Here is a 22,390-nt window from a genome sequence, read left to right as displayed (position 1 = left end):
GTATTCCAGTGTTGGAGCTCCCCTCCCAGCAGTGCCTCTATATAACCCAACAGACTTTCCCGGCTGGGAGTTGCTGTTTCTTGCCCATGCATTTTGGCTGTGTTCAGTGGTTTCTTGATGTACCTACTTGTCTACCTTTGCCAACCTATGTAGATCTGTCTTCAAGACCTGGAATTTTAATTCAGTTTCAGTGCACCTTTATATATGAATGAAATAAATCAATGGTACAAGGAAGGTTGTTTGAGTTCAGAAAAAACATGATCAGAAAACCATGTAAATAAATGCCAATAAGCACATGCTAAATATTAACTGAGCAGCCTTTTTTCTAGAACTTCTTCAGGACAGACCAGTTAGAACACAATTGCCAGGCATGTGTTGTAGATTATATCTGGGAAAGCATGAAAGCAAGACAGAAGGCCATACCCAGATTCAGGGCACACTGAGGACACAGCACTCCATCCTTTTGCCAGGATGGATCCTATAGCTATGTTCTGATACCCAACAAGAATAACATGTCTTATAAATTGAATGCCAATGTTTGTTTCAGGAGGCAGGAAATCACGTCCAAGAACAACCAAGGGAAAAAAAAATGCACCTGAGGTAAAAGACCTCTGCCTTTTTTTCCTGGGGCCTCTCTCACAGTTCCCCAAAGCATTGTTCATCATGTGACGTTCTTTCAACCATGCTCTGCTGACACTTAGAAGCTAGCTATGTGTGGAATCACATAAAAAAAAAGAAATCTTTTTTAGCTCAGTTGCAGCGAAGACACCAGTTTAAGCTATTTATTATTGAAATACATCCAAGGCTGGGTCACTATGTTCTCACATTGTGGCAGATGTTAGTGACATTGCTTCTTCGAAGCCGCTTCACATGTGTCCTCCTTTGTTTCGTCCGAAGTTCTAATAGCTTTTGTAACAGACTCACAAGAAGGTTTTCCACTTTGCTTCACTTGAATTTCTCTATGTTGGTTCTCGTCATTGCTTGATTTTGCTGGGATATTTAAAGTAACAAAGAATGAATTCATACTTATGAGATGTCTATAGCCCGATCAGCATCTCTCTAATATAGCAAATCTATTTCAGAATAACAATAGTCTGAGCACTGGTTATACTTAATAAATTAGTAAACAGAATATTTAAATCATACATTATAAATAATATAATATAATGCGTTACCTCCTCCAAAATTTATCAGCAATGGCTGAAAAGATCCAGGGTTTATTTTGGTAATATGACATAACTCATGTATTTTTAGATATTGCTTCAGAAAGCAGCTGAACAAACAGAGACCTGATTTTGTACTTAGCTTTGGCAAATACGCATGGGTCATAACTCAGTTTATAGAACTCCCATTACTCTGTCATCCATTCTGGGCACCCAGACTCCAGATCATTCAGTTCTAATAATGATGGGCCAGTGGCAACTAAGAAATCTGCCTTTGCTGTCCCTTGAGACACAAGATTTAGGCAAGTGACTACAGAAACTTAAGTGTATAACTTTTTAAATTGTAACTTGCTTTACCGTTGACTGGAATTTTGTATTCCAGAGAACAGCATGTAATTTTAGTGAGATTCTGACCAAACCTAAAAAATAAAGTCCCCCTAATGGGGTTGGGGATTTAGCTCAGTGGTAGAGTGCTTGCCTAGCAAGCACAAGGCCCTAGGTTCGGTCCTCAGCTCCAAAAAAAAAAAAAAAGTCCCTAGAGTATAATATTTGTTTCTTTTCCTTTTATTAACTTTCAGTTCATAAAAGCTGACTTGAAGTAATCATTGTATCCTTTCGCCAAAAACACCTGAACTGAAATTACTTTCATATTATAAATTATAAAAATTTTAAAATTATACAATGTGTAAAAGAGTTTTCACATATTAAATGACCCAAATCAAGCAAACCATTCCTTTATCCTAGTGTACTTCGAGTAAGAATCTAAGTGACTAGAACAGGGCATTATCCCTCAAACCTGTCAGCCATTTGGAAAAAGAAGAGAATCACAAATCTTAAAAGGCCACCCAGAGGGTCGCTAATAGGAAGCCTGAAGGAAGCCTATGAAGGAGGAAGTGTCTACACAGCAGTCCATTTTTCAAATGGTAAAAGCAAACATTCCTTCTATTTGAAGTCCTTTCTGAAGTAATAAGAGCAAACTGTTTTCATTTCCTTGTTTCTTTTATGGTTTACTTTCTAATTTCCTTGTTTAGACACAGCATCTCACTGTGTAATGCAAACTGGCCTAAGACTCAGACTCCTGCCTCAGCTTGACAAGCGATGGACCTAAACACATACAAACACTACTCTGCCTAGTTTGCCATTCAGCTTTCCTAAATACCTGCATGAGCTTTTAGAGGGTCCTAAATTAAATAACCATAATCAGAAACATCCATTAGCAATTCAATGAAGCATTCAGGATTTTGTCTTGTTTTGTTGCAATTAACTAGGTGTCAGACTGTCTTGGTTAGGATTATTGCTGCTGTGATGAAACACCATGACCAAAGCAGCTTGGGGAGAAAAGGGTTTGTTTTACTCACAGTTCCATATAGCAGTTCATCATCAAAAATAGTAAGGGCAGGAACTCAAGCAGGGCAGGAACACGGAGGCAGGAGGCCATAGATGGATGCTGCTTACTAGTTTGCTTCCCATGACATGCTCAGCCTGCTTTCTTGTAGAACTCAGGACTACCTGTCCATGGATGGCACCACCCACAGTAGGCTGGGCCCTCCCACATTAACCACTAATTAAGAAAATGCCCTTTAGGCTTACCTACAGCCCAGTCTCATGGAGGCACATTCTCAGTTTAGGATCCCTCCTCTCTGATGACTCTAGCTTTTCACAAGTTGATATAAAACTAGCCAGCACACAGGCCCTGTTCTAAATTCCTTTTTTTTAAATTAATTTATTCATTTGTGTACCACTGAGGGAATGTGGAGATACAGGATTTTGTATGCTGCCTCTCTTTTGTACACAGGAAGGAAACTATGATTTGAATCTCCTGTCTCCTCCCACCATTTCCCATCCCTAATCAGATCCAACAGCTATAGCGAAAAAGAAGCAAGGAGAAGAGGATGGAGCAAGATGCCCCTTGTGGTCTTCCCATCAGGACCAGTTCCATACTGTTTCTACTGACAGCCTCACCAAGCTGGAGCCTTTATTACAAATCCCACTTACAGAAAAAGGGTTATGGAAGTTGAAAGACAGGATGCATTCCTAGAATCCAAAGAGAGATTCTGGATTCATTTTTCATAAAAGCATTGTCAGTCATAACTGCTGGATTCTAACATACTAAATGTTGTACACGTCATTGGATGTGAGTTAAGGGGTTTTGATGGGCAGCTTCAGGTGTGGTATTACAATCTACAGTCTGGGCTCTGACGAACACTTGTTCAACGGAGCCATTTAACAGAGCAAAAGTAAATAGTAATTTATGATTTTTTTAAAAAAGGATTAAAACCCATTTTAAAGATAATTATAATATGTATTAATATATTAATGGCCCCCAGAGATCATAATTCTTTTGAAATGGCCCTGCTGAGATTGCTCTTTCATATCTGATGGAAACAAGGAATACCCCCTACCTATTAAAATTTACCATGCAAAGAAACATGTTCTAACATGAGCAAATATGTTCTATAAAGGACTTGATAATATTTTATAATTATCAAATAAAATACAGAGTACCTAGTAAATAAGATAAGCATTATCTTTCAAGTGAAAATATATACTAAGTAAACATGTTATTTGTTGTAGCCAGGTATGACAGTAAATGTCTATAACCCCAACATTCAGAAGGCTGAGGCAGGAGGATTACCTGGGCTCTAAAACAAGATGGTGTCTCAAAATAAAAGCAAATTTAAAAAGAATTTTAGAATTTAACATTTTTTTAAAAGAACCTTGGTTCTTATTAGCTAAATCTGGCAACTCAAAGTTTGTGAGCCATACAATTTCTTGGGCAACTACTGTCCCCTGCTACTGTAGAATAAAAAGAGTCACAACCAGGCAGAAAACAAGCTGGGTGGGTATTTCCTGTGTAGTTTATCAACACAAAATCTTGAATTCCATTACATGTTTTTGTGTCTGGAAATACTGTTTTGATTTTTCCAGCCATCAAAACTTTAAAAAGAAAAAGGAAAAAAAAAAAAAAAAGCTTTCTTAACTGATAAGCTACACAACAGCTGAACGGGCCACCTGCGTTCTCGTGGACTGCGGTTTGCTGTGATTTCAGTGCTTCCTGTGTTGATGTGGATTAAATAGTGTCCTCTTGTCCTTCTGTTTCTGGGAAGTCCAGCCCATCCCCCCAGCTGTGGAGGGATTGGGTTTTGAGCTCTGAGTGAGGCTTCTCTTATTTCCAGCAGCTGCACTTGAGGATGTGAACTCAGATGGTTTGTATAGTGTGGTTTGGCAGAGAAGACCTTTGGTTACCTCACTCTGCTTGTCAAGACGCAGAACATCACTAAGTTAATACCTGGTTTTAGAGTGGAATTTGGACCGACATTTTACCTTATTCCAAAACTCTAGAGGAACAATTTTTAAAAATCCAGTTACCAGACAAAAACTTAAAACCAAAACTTACATAAAGAAGACATAACTCTTTCTTTTGAAATCTTTGACTTGTATCTGCGCCCAAAGCCTTGCACAGGAAGATGGTCAATTGTAATTTCTCCCACTGTTGGTTTGATGTTGAACCACCCTATAGGATATAAACACCAAAAGTTGTTTTTTAAATTCACACTGGAATTATTGAAAGAAGACATTGGGTTTTAATAATTAAGAACATTATTGTTTTTATCATATTGTATAACTCTCCTCCCCATTGGTCATTTTTGATGAACAAAGTAGTCATTGTATTTTAAAATATCACTTTAAAGGTCGTGTCTTTATGTTCCTGTATTTTTTTTTTTTTTTTTTTTTTTTACTTTGTGGCATGTATTTGTTTCAGTGAATGTATGAATGGGGGAGGTGGGAGCATGAGTGTCACGGCTTGAGGGTACTATGTGGGTTCCGGGCATCAAACGTGGGTCACCGGGCTGTCTTTTCCCGCTGAGACTTGTAGGTGGTCCTTTCGGTTTTTAATATGGTTTTATTCAAGATCTTATATAAAAACATAGATCATAAGTTTAATTCATGCCAATGAATTGGTGTTTGGAATGAACACCCCTTGAGGTATCATTACATAGCTCAAAAGAAATCATGTAATACCACTACCCCAAGCCCTTCCCTGTTGCCCAGAGTACCCTACAAGGTGACTGACAACTGTCACTGTGAGTTAGTCTTATCTATTTCTGTAGTTCATGTAAATAAATCATACAGAATCTGTTTTGTTCTGCAAACAAGTATTTACTTTAGTGACAAAACTGTTTTCACATTTCTCAAATTTCCTTTAAGCTAGTCCCATTTTTGACCATTTTCTCTTCACAGTTAAAGGCCCTTTCCATCCTTGTAGCTTATCTTACATCATGGTTATTTGCTCATCAATCATGCTTTCTGAGGGCAAAAGAAACACCCATCAATATCAGTCCCTTAACTCTTAACATCTCTATTCACTGCTTTGGGAATAAATTAAAAAAAAAAAAAACTTTCACAATCCAAAGTACCAAGAATCAAGATGAGCCCAGGGAGATGGCTCAGTGGGTTTAAAAGTAAAGGTGGTGGCGCACGCCTTTAATCCCAGCACTCGGGAGGCAGAGCCAGGCGGATCTCTGTGAGTTCGAGGCCAGCCTGGGCTACCAAGTGAGTTCCAGGAAAGGCGCAAAGCTACACAGAGAAACCCTGTCTCGAAAAACCAAAAAAAAAAAAAAAAAAAAAAGTAAAGGTGGAAGGAGAGAAGTGATTCCATAAAGTTGTCTTATGACCACATGTGGTGTGGTATGCACGCACACACACTCACACAAAAATAAATAAATAAATAGATAGATAAATAAATAAATAATAAAATAAATTGAAAAGTATGAATTACCATAGGAGACTGAGTGTTATCTAAAGAATAAAAAAAAATGTACTTGTGGCTATATGAAGCTATGTCCAAAGAAAACAATATACAGGAGTAAAGATGGACTTTTAAATGAGATGAAATATTTATTAATGTCTGATTGGTTGCTTTAAAAGCAACCTGGCTGGGGTGTGGAGTCTCATGTCTAAAATCAAAGCACCTGGAAGCTGAGGCAGGAGGATCATGGTTTTCAGACCAGGTTGGGCTGCAGAGCGAGTTCTAAGACAGCCTAAGTGACACCTTCCAAAAGGTAAAAAAGAAAAGGAGCAGCAGCAGCCGCAGCAGTAACAACAACAAAACCTGACTAGGCAAAGTGAAACGCTAGACAAAAGGTTTTCAGTGACGTGTGGAGGTGGCAGAACCTCACCTCGAGATACCGAGGTTTTTATAGCTCAGGGAAGATGGTGCAGACGTTAATTTTAGACCACGATAAAGTACATGTTCATATTTCCAGTGTAGCCTTAAAGGGTGGCAATTTGAGGTTTTCAAAAATTGATAATAATGATGTTTTTTAAAAGAGTTCAGACCAAAAGAAAAGTAAAAGAGAGAAGCTACAGAAACATGATAGATGAAAAGCTTAAACAGTTAGGTAGATCTGAATACAGACATGACTACAGGCAACATTGATGACCTAACAGTGGAAGCTGATATAAATAAATCAGCTAGGTCCACTCAATAGACCACTTCAGAGCAGAACAAGATTGGCGGCTTCGTGAGCTATCAACACTTACTTATAAAACAATGGTTGGTGAGGTGAGTAAGAAGAGAACTCGGAGGAACAGATACACAGGAGGTGGAATGTGAACGGGCCTTGAAGTTAGGGAAAGGAGAATAAACCATTCCAAAGTGGTGCTAAAATAAGCCACTCCTCAGAGAAAACACAGATGCAGTAAGATCTTAAAAGCAAAAGGCTCCACTTAATCACTAAATAAAAGTGATCACATTGACAATGTACTGGGAACACAGAATTACCTATAAAAGTTTTATTCTTCCTTTCTACCATAACACAATACCATACATTTTTAAAATTATACTAGCCAATTTAATCTCAGTTTGGATGTCTGGGTCCTCCATGTGGAGTCTTCCAACTATGATCTTAAGCATCAGCTGGGCTATGTTCCTTCCTGGAAGTTCTGGGGTTGACTCCCCCTGCCAGTGCATGCTCATTTCGGCATAGAGTCTGTCTTTGCGTTTGTGGGTCTGAGTTCTTTTTCTTTCCTAGCAATCAACCAAACATGGTTGTTTGTCCTTGTTGTTTTGTTTTGCTTGTTTTGTCCTAGAAGCTGGGCCACATAGTTTCTTGTGTTTTCTATGTCCCCCAGTCAGCAACCTCTCTTCTGCTGCTACATCTTTCTACTTTCAGTTGGAGAAAGATCTTTGCCTAGGACCCACCTAATTTTGAACTCCAAGCTTTGGTTGTATCTGCAAAAGACTCTCTGCACTGTCATGTAATAAATACACTTCTTAAATGTTAAGGTGCAGGCAATGTGAAGACTGGTTCTGCACACTGCAAAGCTCCATAAAATCAACAGAAGTTAGATGTATAGGTATGGGTTTTGTTTGTGTCTCTCGGTGTGTGTTTCTCCTTCTCTTAGTTTCTTTCTTTCTTTGTTTCTTTGTCCTTATTATTTGCCTGTTTTCTTAGGAGAGAGAGAAAGAAGGTGTGGAGTTGGAAGGGTGGGGAGGATCCGGGAAGAGATGAAAAGAAAACCATAATCAGAATATGGTGTAGGAAAATAACAAAGTGGGAGAGAAGACAGGGAGGAACTGGAAAGAGCTGGGGGAGAGGAAACTGTAATCAGAATACATTGTATGAAAAAAATGTACTTTCAATAACATTAAAAATTGGCAAAGGCTTTCTCTGAAAAACAACTAAAGCAATAAAAAATAAAATGAAAGAAACTCACTTTAAAAAAAGGAAAGGAAAGAAAAGAAAAGAAAAGAAGTATTATAAGACACGGAGATATAGCCAGGCTTGGTGGTGCAGGTCTTTAATCCCAGCACTCAGGAGGCAGAAGCAGGCAGATTTCTGTGAGTTCAAGGCCAACCTGATCTAAAAAGTGAGTGCCAAGACAGCCAGAGTTGTTACTTGTAACACAGAGAAACCCTGTTGGGAAAAACAACAACAAACAAACAAACAAACAACACATGGAGATATAACTAACTGGTAGAGAACTTGCCTAGCATGCTTGAGGCCCTTGGTTCAATCACTAGTACAACACATGCAGAACATGCAAACACAAGTGTGTATATGTGTGTGGCTAAAACTGAGAATAACATGATGGTATATATGGCTTAACTTTATTTTAATATAGGAAATTAATTTAATCTAGGAAATTTAATCTATCAACTCAAGCATGAAGACAGTGGTTTCCCTGGGAGGAGAGTGTGATGAGTCCAATCAAGAAGGTTCCACCCAGAGAAGAGAAGGTGTTGGTACTATTCTATTTCTTAAACTGCATAAAGATGGACAACTGTTTACTGTGGTGATGTATTGTGTCCTCCAAAATATTGTACAACCTAATAAAGTGTATCTGAGGATCAGAGGAAAAAGCTAGCCACTATATTAAACATAGAAGTCAGGCAATGGTAGCTAATGCCTTTAATCCTATCAACCGAGAGGCAGGGATCCATCTGGATCTCTGTGAGTTCAAGGCCACACTGGGAACAGAGCCAGGCGTGGTGGCACATGCCTTAAATTCCAACTCTAGTTAACCATAAAGGTCTGGAGGTCTATACAGACAGACAGGAAGTGATATAGCTGGGCAGAGAGAGGAAGTGAGATGCAGAATAGAAAGGCATATAGGCATGGGTATACAGGAAGTAGGTCTCTTTGGCTGAGGGTCTCCAAGTAGTGAAAAAACGTGGCTGGCTTCTTTCTGCTTTTCTGATCTCTCGGTTTTAATCCCAATATCTGGCTCTGGGTTTTTATTAGTAAGACTGTTTAGTAATTTGTTTTACAGTTTACCATCATTAGCAGCTTCTTAAATTGTTCGTATATTATATATATATGTATTAAATACATGGGTGTGCAATACATTTTGCATCAAAATTGTAATGTTTACCTGTAATGTTTAAAACATACACATTTTAAGTATAAAATCCTGCAAAGGTATTAATACCTTATGTTATCTCTTTGCTCACAAATAAAAGAGTAGAACCAGAGATAACAGATCAAGGAAGAAAAACAGTATAGGAGTTTGAGAAATGAACACAGTAAGAGAAGACAAAAGGCCAAGCAGCATTCATGTGGGGGCTATCCACACAGCCCAAGTGTGGAGAAGAATTCCAGCTGCAGCCGTCCACCTTCCAGAGACTGGAGAGAAAGTGGCTCTTTCCTTCAGTAAATATAGTTCAAAGGGAAGAAATATCCTAACGACACACAGATTTCCTGAACAGTTGGTTTGCTACGGAAACAATCAGTTTTCTATGTGTGAAATCCAGGAGGCAGTTGATAAGATACAGACATGAGAAAGACAAAAACAGAGGCAAAAAAATTGTAGATAATGGTAGAGATGGAATATCACTTTCACTTACTCTACCACCTGCCTGGGACAACTGATGGGCAGGATGGCAAGAGTTTAAGATAACTTAACAATCATTTTGGCGAGCCTTTGGAAAGCTGCCCTTCTACCCACATACCAACAACTATACTAGGGAAAAAGTATCTCTGACCATATTCTACCCCATGGCAAGAGTTTAAGATGACTTAACCATCGCTTTGGCAAGCCTTTGGAAAGCTGCCCTTCCACCCACACCAACAACTATACTAGAGAAAAAGTATCTCTGACCATATTCTTCCCCACAGCATCAAGAATGAATCATGATAATCTTAAGCTCTTCCCAACACCTGGAGGACCGCTTGAGGCAACTGTTCCTGTTCTCTTGAGGTGTGGTTGATATGTGAACTTATTTCCCACAAACGTTTGATTTGTAGGCTGATAAACATTTTTCTAAAAATGGGAGTCTATTCGCTATGTAACTTGTGGCTTCCACAGAAAGAAACTGATTAAGAAAGAATCCACTCCAGTGAGAATCACTCATTGTACCGCATCATTTTCTCCCATCTGAGCTCAAGACCAAACCTGCTGATTTCAGAAGAACTCACCTGTCGGCAGGGAAAGCTTACCTGGGTTTAATTTTCTACTCAATTTTCTTTGCAACATTTGTAAAAGGAAGAGGAATTCTATCTTGAGTTCATTGCTGAGCATATTAGGATTGCTTAGTAATTCCGATAACCTAATGTTATCTTTAATAGACTTTGAAAGGGTAGACCTGGGAACGAGTGGCAAACGCATTTGGTAACTATAGTCTGTGAAATTGGGGTAGTCTTCCTGGATGCTTCTAATTCTGGAAATAAGAAACAAAAGTATTGTTGGCAAAACATGTCTTATTCATGAGCCTTACATCATCCCAAGTTTACGTTAAATTATACAGTTAGAAAATTTCAAACTACTTACTCTCGATGTGTGAGTAAAGTGTAAACCTCTTGAATCAGTATTTCCGGCACCCCAGGTTTACAGTGAATTGTTCCATGGATTAGTTCTTTAGGTAGTTTTAAATTTCTTTTTGCTAGAAACTTTAATAACAGAAAGAAAATACTTAGCCGTCAAAAGTTCTAGAAAAACAACCAAATTCTACGAATTTAATCAACCCTCTTCTCTTTTGAACTAAAATTTTTGTTAATTATCAACGTTTGCTATTGTTTGCCAGGAAGCCACTGTTATGTCACACTAATTGATATATGCTGAATTTCGTAGGTTATTTATAATTTTGTAATGTGAACAATTGGAGCTCGACAAACTTCAATTATATCCTAGACTTGACATACTCTCTCCTTTCTGTTTCTCTCTCACAGATATCAATAATATAAAAGGTGCACTTTCTAAAACAAACTCCACAGTAAACTGTTGTGAATTTATTCATTTACCTTCTCTATCTGTGCCCAGTTATCCAGCTTGACTTTTAAGGAGGTTCCATTTTCAAAGGATGATAACCTAAGGTGCCAGGGGTAATATATACAGAATATCTCTGCAACTAGGTAGCCATTTGAAAAATCCCTGATGCATAACAATAAGGAAATGAAGAAAAAGAAAGTATTGTTAATATAATTTATATAATTGTGTGATTAATGGCTAATACTTCATAATGACAAAATGTCTGGAAACACTTGTGTTGGTTCATTTTTCTAAGGAGGACTCTTAATGGAAAGCAGTGTGTTAAAATTATTCTCTAAGGCTTTGGTGTTCCTTTAATGAATCCAAATGATTCAATTTAACAATATTGCCAAGTGATTCAAATGGCCACTGAAAGTATCGCAGACGTTTGTTCGAATAGTCCACTACTGAAATTAGTAACTTAGTCTTCCTGCAAAAGATCCATGGTCTTCATTTTTATGGAATTTTGTTCACTTTCCATAGCAACGGCCAGGGACATTCAGCGTGTTTCCGGTAAACCTCAGCTTTTTAACTCTAGGTAACACTCGAACTTACCTCCTTTCTAAAGGAGGGTAAACTAATTCTTATTACTATTAATACAGAGAACCCTTGGCTTTTGTAGTTATGCATTCCGTGTTAGCCTAAGTCTACAATGTAATGATCAGTTGAATAAAATCGATGCAAAAAAAAAAAAAAAAAATGTTTCAAGTTTTTCTGGAGCTTCCTGTCTTGATGTGTAATGCCTTGTAGGGTGAAGGGCGGCCAATTCCAGGACAATAGAGCCTGAGCTGAAGCCCTGCAGGTGGCGGAGGGGAGGAGGGGTGAGACTTGGGGCCCTTCACTGGGGCCTGGCTTGCTTCTGCACCTGGTGATGTTCCGAGGGAAAAAGCTGAGATCCAGCTCCTGGAGCCAGCGCAGGACGGTACGAGACAGGCGGGAGCTCCTCGGGGGATGCGGATACATCACACATTTCTTAGGCTTCTTTCGGACGGAAACAGCTGACGGTAAAGGTGAGGATGACTTGGATGGGGCTGCCGCCGGCTGTGATGAACACTCATCTGCCTGACCGGCGGCAGCCATGGCGCTTTCTGGGTTTCTATGGCAACAGACAAGCTCTCCGCGCGTGGGGGTGGGGCGCATAGGGCCCAGGGGCGGGGCTTCGGTCTCTGCATCAGTTGCCCTAGACCTCCTGAAGCCTTGCAGAAGTTTGGGAAGTGAAGTGGTATGTTGAAGATGGGAATCTTTGGACCCGTCGGACTGTAACAGTCTGAGGAAATTAAACCTTAGACAGAGCTTCATGTGTAAGTTGTTGGTTCCACCTGCAATATGTTGAGAAATCTTTCATTTTATCTGGGTTCACAAGTTTTGTATGTATTATGGTCTATCAGCAGTGGCCAATGGTCAATAAAGCATCTTGAAGAGGGATGTGAGAAAGCTCTAGAATACAGCAAAAGTTGTTTTTTTGGGGGAGTGGGTGGGAATGGGGGATAGAACTGGAAGCCATAGGAATTTTGTTTCAAAAATAAAAATAACTTTAAAATTTATCATACCTAGCTGGGCGGTGGTGGCGCACGCCTTTAATCCCAGCACTCAGGAGGCAGAGGCAGGAGGATCTCTGTGAGTTCGAGGCCAGCCTGGGCTAGAGAATGAGTTCCAGGAAAGGCGCCAAAGCTACACAGAGAAACCCAGTCTCGAAAACCAACTATGTATATATATATATATATATATATATATATATATATATATATATATATATATACACATCCAATTTCCTTAATGATTATATCAGATGTCCATTAAAGTCACGTATTTTAAAACAATTTATAGATTATATTCTTATACTTCAAGATGTCCTGGATGCATGGTTTCATTCAACAAATATTTACTGAGTCCTTCCGTGCCGGTAACTAATCTAGACATGTGTAATTCATTAGCGAATGAAGTAGAAAATGAAAAATTATTGCAAAGTGGTCATAGGCAACTGTAAATTAAGTAGCTATGCAGGAAAGATTATGGAAACTCCTTAAAGTCTTTAGAGCAAAATGCTCTCAGAGGAATTGATCTGTGAATTGGATTTGAGAAGGCAGTGTTCTGAATTGATTGAGACACAGTTTCAGAGTGTGGAAAGATGGCTCAGGGGTTAAGAGCACACTCCGCTCTTGCAAAGGACCTGAGTTCAGTTCGCAGCACCATGCCAGGCACCTCACAACCGCTATAACTCCTGCTCTAGGGAAATCAAGCCACCTCTGGCCTCCACAGAGAGCCTGTACTCACATGAACCAGTCAACACACAGGCGTATACACATAACTAAAATAATATTTTTAAGACATAAGCTTTAAAGAACTAGTTCTACTTCTAATTAGCTGTGTGACTCTGGGCAAGCTATTTAATCAACCTTATTTGTAAAACATGGGAATGTGGTATAAAACTTAGGTTTGTGAGGATTAGATAAAGTAATTAAATATGTGGTTCTTAGAGCAATAGAGGAAATAGGTAGGTACTTTGTCCTCGGTGTATATTATCATTTTTATTACTCTGGAAATATGTTTCATAATAGAAGAAATGATTAATTGTGCAAAGGGATAGAGAAATGTTTTTTTAGAAGTGTTTTTAATGAAAATAGGACCCCGGGGGCCTGGTGAGATGACTCAGAGGTTAAGAGCGCTGGCTACTCTTCCAGAGGTCCTGAGTTCAATTCCCAGCAACCACATGGTGGCTCACAACTATCTCTAGTGTCATAAAGTCGATAGAGCACTCATATACATAAAAGAATAAATAAATCTTTAAGCAAGCAATCATATCCTTGGTAGGGTTAAACCCCCAGTAAAATTGCCATATTACACATGTCTTAGTGAAGTTTGAATGTTAAATAAATTGTTTATTCACTTTAAAAGAAAAAGAAAAGAGAATCCCATCACTTCCCCCTTTTCTCACTCCAGCCCTTCCCAGCTATCCCCCCTTGAACTGCTCCCATACCTGCACTCTCAAGTTGATACCTTTTTTAATTATTATTACATACACACAGCGATATGTATGTGTATGTACAAATCTATATATATGAAGTAAAGGTTTCCCCTACTGGTAGCTTACCTACCTCTTACTAAGGCAGCTAAGGAACTAACTTCCTCTTGTTCATTGGGTTAAGTTAATGTAAGGTAAATTTGGGGAATACACACACACACACACACACACACACACACACACACACACACACACACACTGCTGAGTCTGTTTTTCTTGGTGGTGTATCTATGATTTCAAAACTGGCCATTCTGCATTGGAAAGCCAATAAGGGGGCTTATCCCTAGGGGAAGCTAACTCTGCTTCTCTCAGCAGTCAGAAGTTTCTTGTAGTTCTAGATGTGGGATCCCATGAAATTTTCACCCTTCCATGTTAACATATCCACGGATATTTCCTCGGGAAATGAATTACCCATTAGGCTTATAGAAAGTGTTTATGCATAAGGACTAACCCAAGATTTGGTTGCTAAGACTTACAGAGGTAAATTAGCCATCCACTGGGGTTTAATTCTGGAGTCTTACTTTGAAGTTAGAATTTTATTTCTGTAATGTGTCAGTTGTTAAGTACATGCATCTCTGTTACCACATACTCTCTATGCTTCTGAGCTGGGATTCTGGAGTATTACTTCTTTTTTGCTAAACATATGGTAAACTCTGCCCATAAAGAAGTCTGAAGAACCCGGGGGACTAGAGGAAGAACGGCAGGATTTGCTGTTTTCCATTTGCTTGCTATTCATTTTCACGTTACCATAGCAACAAAACCTCACCTGGCACTGGCAATTGCTTCTAGCATCCAATCCAATTTTTCTTCCTTTGTTTTATTTTTCATTTTTCATTGTTGCCTGGCTTTATCATACTCTTACAGGGATTTTAACACCCACCCACAAGTTGTCCTCCTTAGAAGTGTGAGACCCAGATTTTGTCCTAGGATGGTCCCCAGGAGCTTTTGAAATGCAGCACTAGCTGTGGACACCTTCTGCTCAGAATTCTGATTTTATAGAGCTTTGCCTCCAAACTCCAGTTGTTTATGACCTCAAAATCTGCAATTAGGTTGATAATTGCTGCCAGAAGCATCAATAGCAGTAGTAATTTGATGTTCCTATTTCAGTTGCTCAGTTTTTAAGCATCTATTTAACATGTTCCTTACATTAAGTTTTCAGGGATTGGTACACAGAGCAACTTCTCTTTTTGGACATGATGCTGACTGATAACTGAAGAAAAGATTTCCCTTATTGCTAGCTCACTTACCTCTTACTAAGGCATCTAAGGAACTAGCTGCTTCTTGTTCATTGGGTTAAGTTAGTGTAGTATCATAAATGCAAAGAATAGTGTAACTGTCTGTGAGATGTTAAGACCCCACAGATCTCTGCTGATCTTAGAGGCAGAGAGCAAATATCTCCATGCTCTCACTTGAATTTGGTCAAGAAATGGGGTATAATTACTGAACCCCTTCCAAGATCTAATATTGAAAAGAGTTTTATTTTGAATCATTGAGAATAGTTTACTTGCCCATCACATTACAGTTTAGAGACAATGCTGTCATGAATTGTGAAAGGTATGAGGGATTTGTTTCTGTTTAGGGAGTTTTTGTTTGCTTTCTATTTTCTGTAGAGACCACCTGAAGAGTTACCTTATCTGTTTCATGGATCCTCTGGAAGACTCCCGACTCTGGGAATAAAGTTAAAGAACTTTATATACCACAGCATAGGAAGCAGTAAGAACTCTGATTTCAGGCCACACTGCTCTTGACCTTCTCATCTCACAGGATAAATAAAATGGTGTAAATAGAAAGTTTGGACATAAAGCGGGCACATCATAACCAGGTATTCCCGACTTTGGGAAATCCCAGTCTTATATAATGAACAAGAACACCCATTGAATATTTGCTCTAGACTAGAGAGAGTCATAACCAAGTGAACTTGTGCTCTGCTTGTGAACATAATTTTTTTCACTAGTCTTCTAATGATGCTGACTATATAAACATCGTCAGAAGTATTATCTGGAACACAGCATTTGCAAAATGCACAGACACACAACAATAGACGTGTATAGCAAAGGGCAATGCCAATTGCGTTTCTGTTTCTACTCTTCACCATCCAGAGGCTGCAGCACTAAGCCATCTGTTTTAAGGCTCTCCTTCCTTAGGAATCTCATCCTAATGCTATTTTGTAATGTTACAAGGCCCGATTTTCAGAAATGGTTTTACTGAATTGTTTGGTCCATTTTTAAGGTAACTAGAATGGAGAAGAAACTTTTAAACAGTTACACCAACTCCTGCAATTATTTTCATTTGAAAAGTATAGGCCATGAAAATGAAATAATTGAACAATGGATTGGAAAAATTGTTCATATTTAAATAATCAGAACTCCAAGCTTAAGAATATATCTGCTTGCCATATTGCTAATTAAATATTTTCAATATTAGAATAAACTTCTTAAAAGTGATTATAAGATTTAATCATTCACTTAAATGTCTCAGTCCCTCAAATGATAGTATTAGTTTGAATAATTTTGAAGCTAATAAATCTAGAACTCTTTGTTGTTTGTATATTCATAGTATGAGCTACTCTCCTATAACTCTGCTAGATGTATACCAGGAACATCATCTACAATAATATGCTGAAAATACATTCCTGCCATCATCTACACAGATGAAATGGTGGATAATGTTGCCTAACGGCAAGTCAGTTACAAATAGAAGAAAAATAAACTATAATGAGCTGTAACTATCACTTTACAAATGGAAACTCCATTGGAAATAAATATCTTTCTTTTCTTAACTGTACAGAATTCCCAACTGTGCTTGCAAAAAGTGAACCCAGAGCTAGAATGACAAAAATAAGCTATTGAATCTTATACTGTGATTGCTTAAGTTTATATATAAGAAGATTAGTTTATTAAGGCTATGATCCTAAATAAGACTCACAAACTAAAACGTCTTGGTGACTGAATACGGACATTTCGTTTGTGCTTTGTATCATGGTGTAAAAAGCAGTTTCCACATTCAGGGATTGATTGTCATAGTTAGGGGTTCCTACTGCTGTGATAAAACACCATGACCAAAAGCTACTTGGGGAGGAAAGTATCTATATCAATTTACAGTTCCACACCACAGTCCATTACTAATTGAAGTCAGGGCAGAACTCAACAGGGCAGGATCCTGGAGGCAGGAGCTGATGCAAAGACCATGGAGGAATGCTGCTTACTGGTTTGCTCTTCAGGGCCTGCTCAGCCTGCTTTATTATAGCACTCAGGACCACCATCCTAGGGAGTGGCATGGCCCAGAGTGAGCTTGGACCTCCCATGTCAATTGTCAATCAAGAACATACATACAGCCTTGCCCACAGACAAATTTGAAGAGTCATTTTCTCAGTTGAAGTTTCTCTCTTCCCAAATGACTTTAGCTTGTATTAAGTTGATATAAAAGTAGCTAATCACAGGTATCCAGGAAGGTGCAGGAGGGCCCTTTGGGTCATGTGATAATGGTAATAAATAAATAAGTAAAAAAGATGGAGGGTATATATTGGCTGTTAATCTGTAAGTGCTGCAAGTGGAATATATCATTTAAATTCACACGTTTTAAAAAGTTTCAGCTAACATGTATAAAATCAAAGTTAATCAGTGAAGCCTGGGCAATATTTCAATAACATAAGTGTCCATCATTGCTGCTGTCATTAGAGATGTTTTAGAAAAAAATACCTGATCCTCTTTGGTAAGCAGCATGAAATGCTTTTATGGTGATGGAATAAGATAGGGTTTTGTATAGATTATCCACTAAGATTCAACCACATTCTCAACTTGGGGGACTCTAGGTGAGAAATAATATTGAGGATATCATATCAATAATTGTATTTCTTTGTTTCCTCATTTTACTCTTGTTTGGTTACCTGAAAATTCGCACCTTACATAACCGGATGACTGAAGATATTAAATTAGAGACTTTTTTTGCCAATAAGATGACAAGACTTTAATTTGTCATCAACAACAGCAGACACCCTGTGGCCCACTTCCAACTGGAGGAGTTCCTCACAATTCCTTACAGAATAAGGAAAGACAGTAACTGAGAAGTGAAGAGAAGAAATAAGATGGAAGTACTTACAAACCCCTGGCATGAGACGTATCTATTTTATTGGTACCTACTGCTTTATAATAGAACTACTGTGACACTTACTAGTTAAATCATATAAAAATACATTTCCTTCATACAGTCATATGGAGCAGCATTTGGGCTGGGCTCAATTTGTTCTGTTTGTTGGTCCTGCTTAAAGTCATTAGTATGGCTTTACTTCCGTGTCTACTGTATATGAGGAGTGTTGTGGAATATTATTTTAACTAGGCAAAGATGTGTTACATTTGTTTATGCTGTGGAATATTACTTTAATTATATGAAGGTGTGTTACATTTGTCTCTGCTGCCTTTGTTAAGGATGAAAAGATGTATTACATTTGTCTGTGCTGCGTTTGTTTAATTATGTAAAGATGTGTTGTATTTGTTTCGCCTTGCCTGCCTAAGGCACCTGATTGGTCTAACAAAAAGCTGAACGGTCAATAGCTAGGCAAGAAAGGGCTAGGCGGGGTTGGCAGGCGGAAAGAGTAAGTAAGAGGAGAAATCTGGAAATAAGAGAGAAGAAGGAATGAAGAGAATGAGGGAGAAAGAGAAGGACATGCCTGAGGCCAGAAGCCAGGCAGCCGCCAGCCAACCAGACACAAGAAGCAGTGCAAGTGGGACATACAGAAGAAAGAAAGGTAAAAAGTCCGGAGGCAAAAACATAGATAAAGAGAAACAGATTAAAATAAGAGCTAATCTAAGGCCGAGCATTCACAACTAACAATAAGTCGCCATGTCATGATTTGGGAGCTGGTTGTTGGCCCAAGAGAAAGCCTGGTACATGCAGACGAATTTCTAAGTGGTCTCATTAAATAAAAAACACGGAGCCAAATATAGGGGTAAAAGCCTTAGAAATCAGGGAAATAGGAATAGCCACCAGCTTTGTAGCTTCCAAAGTGCTACGATTTCCTGTGTAACCAGGCTTTTATTGCCTTGCTGTTCTGCCCTCTCATTGGCTCTTAGCCCAGCCACCTCACTTCCTTGTCACTGCCTATCTGTACAGATCCCCAGGTCTCTATGGTTGATACTGGGATTAAAGGTGTGTGTCACCACACTTGGCTCTGATCCCTAGTATGGCCTTGAACACACAGAGACCCTGCCTGCCAAGCAATTGGATTAAGGGCATGTGCTACCACTGCCTGACTTTTGTGTTTACTTAAAACAGCTTGCTATTTCCTCTGATCTCCAGGCAGACTTTATTTATTAACATGCAAATAAAATATAACCACATTTCAGCACAAATAAAATGTCACCACAGGTACAGGGGAGCATGACCCAGAATGACCACATGCAGTTGTTTTAGTAAGACTCCCATGGGTTCGTGCATTTGAATACTGGTTTGCCAGTTGGTGGCGCTGTTGGGAAGGTTCAGGGAGTAACAGTCTTACTGGAGAAAGTACAGCCCTGGAACTGGGCTTCAACGTTTTAAAGCCCATGGTCATCCCCCATGGTCTACCTCTGTTTTGAGGTTGGGGTTGAAGATGTGAACTCTGAACTTCCTGTCACAGCTGCCTGCCTGATGCCATGCTGCCCTGCTGAGAAGGTGATGGACTTTTATCTCTCTGGACCACGGGTTCTCAACCTGTGGGTCATGATCTTATGGCGACCCTGCATCTCCAAAAATATTTATATTATGATTGATAACAGTAGCAAAATTACAGTTATGAAGTAGCAACAAAAAAATAAATTTTATGGTTAGGGGGGAGTCACTACAACATGAAGAACTGTATTAAAGGGTCTCAGCATTAGGAAAGTTGAGAACCGGTGATCTAGAACCATAAGCCCAAACAAGCCCTTTCTTCCATTAGTTGCGTTGGTCGTGGAGTTTTATCAAAGCAGTAGAAAAGTAACTAATACACCTCACTCACATGGTTGGTTCTTGGTGTTGGGTTTCTCAGCCCTCTCTCCACATTTCCTCATCTTCTAGTAGGCCAACCTAGGCTTCTTGCCTTGGCCTCAGTCTTTCACATGAAAACAGAAGTTTTCAGAGCCCAAATCAAACAGTCTCATATTGCTTTGACTATATTTCTTAGTCATGACAAGAACTAGGACCCATCCAAATGTGAGTCAGGAGAATATTCCACTTTTGGGGGTCAGTAAAGAGACAGTCACATGGCAAAGATGTGTACAGTTCCCCTTTACCTCTCTAAATCCAGTATAATTTCATTTTCTCTAGGTCATTTTCCCCATGAAGGATCTAAGACAGTGGTTCTTAACCTTCCTAATGCTGAGACTCTTTAGTACAGTTCCTTATGTTGTGGTGACCCCCCAACCATAAAATTATTTTTGTTGCTACTTTATAACTGTAATTTTGCTACTGTTGTCAACCATAATGTAAGCATCTGTGCTTTCCAATGGTCTTAGGTGAGCCCTGTGAAACGGTCGTTTGACACCCCCAGAGGGGTCGCGAGCCACAGGTTGAGAACCACTGATTTAAGAGACTAGAGGTCAGGTGACATTTCCCAAGGTGAAAAGTTGATGTGCGTTTTTGTCTTGGCCATTGATAAAAACACTAACCCAAAAACAACTTGGGCAGAACAAGGTTTATTATATCTTACAGGCTAGAGTCAATCATAACAGGAAACCGGGGACAGGAGCTCACACAGGAACCTGGAAGCAGGAACTGAAGCAGAGACCCCAGAGGAATGCTGCTTACTGGCTTTTCCCTCTGGTTTGCTCGTCTACTTTTCTTCTACAGCAGAGGCCCACCTGCCTAGGTATAGTACTGCCCACAGTCAACCGGGCTTTCGTATATCCATTAATGATATTCATTATCATTATATCATCACAATAACAATGGATGAGAAAAAGAAGCCATGAATTTGAATGAGAGCAAGAAGGGGTATAAAGAAAGGTTTGGAGAGAGGAGAGGGAATGGAGAAGTGTTCTAATTAAATGACAATATCAAAAAAACAAACAGGAAAATATCCCACGTGTCAACCTGATGGAGAAAATTCCTCAATTGACATTCCCTCTTCCCAGGTGACCCTCCTTGGTATTGACTTGGCAAAAATTAACCAGTACTGCGGCTATTTTTCCTCATACTCTTAAGTTCAAGGAATTACCTGAGAAGTCCCCACATGACTAACCAGAAAGAAGGACTTCTCCCAGGTACATATTATTCATTGGTGTATGAATAGCTGCACAGGAGGAAAAAGTTGGCTGCATAGTTTCTGGACAGTAAAAATTAAAAAAAAATATTTTATCATTCATACTTGAAGATCGTTACAATGTTGTTATCTGATTGATAAGTCAGCATGGGACCCTCCGCAACTGTTCAGTTTTGCAAGGGAATCTAGCTCAGTATTTCCGTGTGTGTGTGTGTGTGTGTGTGTGTGTGTGTAGAATCAAAGTATTCCAAATCACATAGTCCTCAACATTTATGTGGGTTCTGAGGGGTTTGAGTCAAGTCCTCTGTATGGCAAGAGATTTGATCATCTAAGCTATTACATAAGGCCTTATTAAAACTTTTTACAAGTAACTTGGGGGCTCAAAAACATTTTGTTGTTGTTTTCGAGATAAGGTTTTCTCTGTGTAGTTTTGGTGCATGTCCTGGATCTCGCTCTGTAGACCAGGCTGGCCTCGAACTCATAGAGATCCGCCTGGTTCTGCCTCCTGAGTGTGGGGATTAAAGGCGAACGCCACCACCACCACCCGGCTCAAAAACATTTTAAAATAATTTTGGCATATGAAAACCATATATTGGGAGTGACTATGGGACAAACTACATGCTCATGTTGCAAAATGTCTACCCTAAAGAGAATTTATTTACCTTTTTGTTATCTCAAGCTTCCCTTTCCCAAGAGAAATTCGGCCAAACTCAGCCAATTCATTAATCTCTCACTTTCTTCGGGGAAACCATTTGAATGACTTCGTTACTCCAAATCTCTCCACTTTCACTCTCCTTTTTCCAGGGAGGACATCTGACTTTCGTGAAGATTTCCATGGAACCCACTCTCAGTATGTGTGTTCACCTGCCAACAGCTGTCCCCTTTGAGCCTTGAGTGTGTCGGGAAAGCAAGTGTTATCCAGATGCCACGGGGCTGGGAAGTATTTATAGCAAAAGGATCTTGACATCAAAGGGGGTTCATGATACTGCAGCCAGAAAACAGACTTGCACACATCATGTTGCTGCTCTGCTCCTTCTGCCACACATCACATGCATCTTAAAACTACATTTCCGTGAACAATTAACTCAAGACATTACCCTCTCAAGAATAATTAAAGCTTTCAGCAAGACTGTAAGTGTGACCATCTTTAGGATGCTGTGCTAACCTGTACTCACACTAAGGAAAAATCTTTTGTTTGCTCATCTGTCTTTTCCGATGTGTGTTTTCTGTAGGTGGCCC

At 39.2% G+C, this 22,390-nt stretch overlaps 1 protein-coding gene and 1 long non-coding RNA gene across 2 annotated transcripts; one reads left to right on the top strand and one right to left on the bottom strand.

Moving 5' to 3' along the window:
* Nucleotides 1-754: 754 nt before the first annotated feature.
* On the bottom strand, nt 755-12,021 carry Spata4 (spermatogenesis associated 4). The gene is made up of 6 exons (XM_059244698.1): nt 11,779-12,021; nt 10,907-11,036; nt 10,437-10,555; nt 10,106-10,326; nt 4,561-4,677; nt 755-990 (listed from the first exon to the last, which is right to left on the bottom strand). Exons 1-6 carry the CDS (start codon nt 11,991-11,993, stop codon nt 839-841), a joined length of 954 nt encoding a protein of 317 aa, XP_059100681.1. The 5' UTR covers nt 11,994-12,021; the 3' UTR covers nt 755-838.
* Nucleotides 12,022-12,046: 25 nt separating this feature from the next.
* On the top strand, nt 12,047-22,025 carry LOC131894443 (uncharacterized). The gene is made up of 3 exons (XR_009374916.1): nt 12,047-12,214; nt 20,602-20,758; nt 21,956-22,025. It is a non-coding gene; the product is annotated as an uncharacterized LOC131894443 (long non-coding RNA).
* The last annotated feature ends 365 nt before the right edge of the window (nt 22,026-22,390 follow it).

The sequence above is a fragment of the Peromyscus eremicus genome, chromosome 17, assembly GCF_949786415.1.
Source record: "Peromyscus eremicus chromosome 17, PerEre_H2_v1, whole genome shotgun sequence".
In the NCBI taxonomy this organism is placed as follows: domain Eukaryota; kingdom Metazoa; phylum Chordata; class Mammalia; order Rodentia; family Cricetidae; genus Peromyscus; species Peromyscus eremicus.
This window is presented reverse-complemented; position numbering and strand designations above follow the sequence as displayed.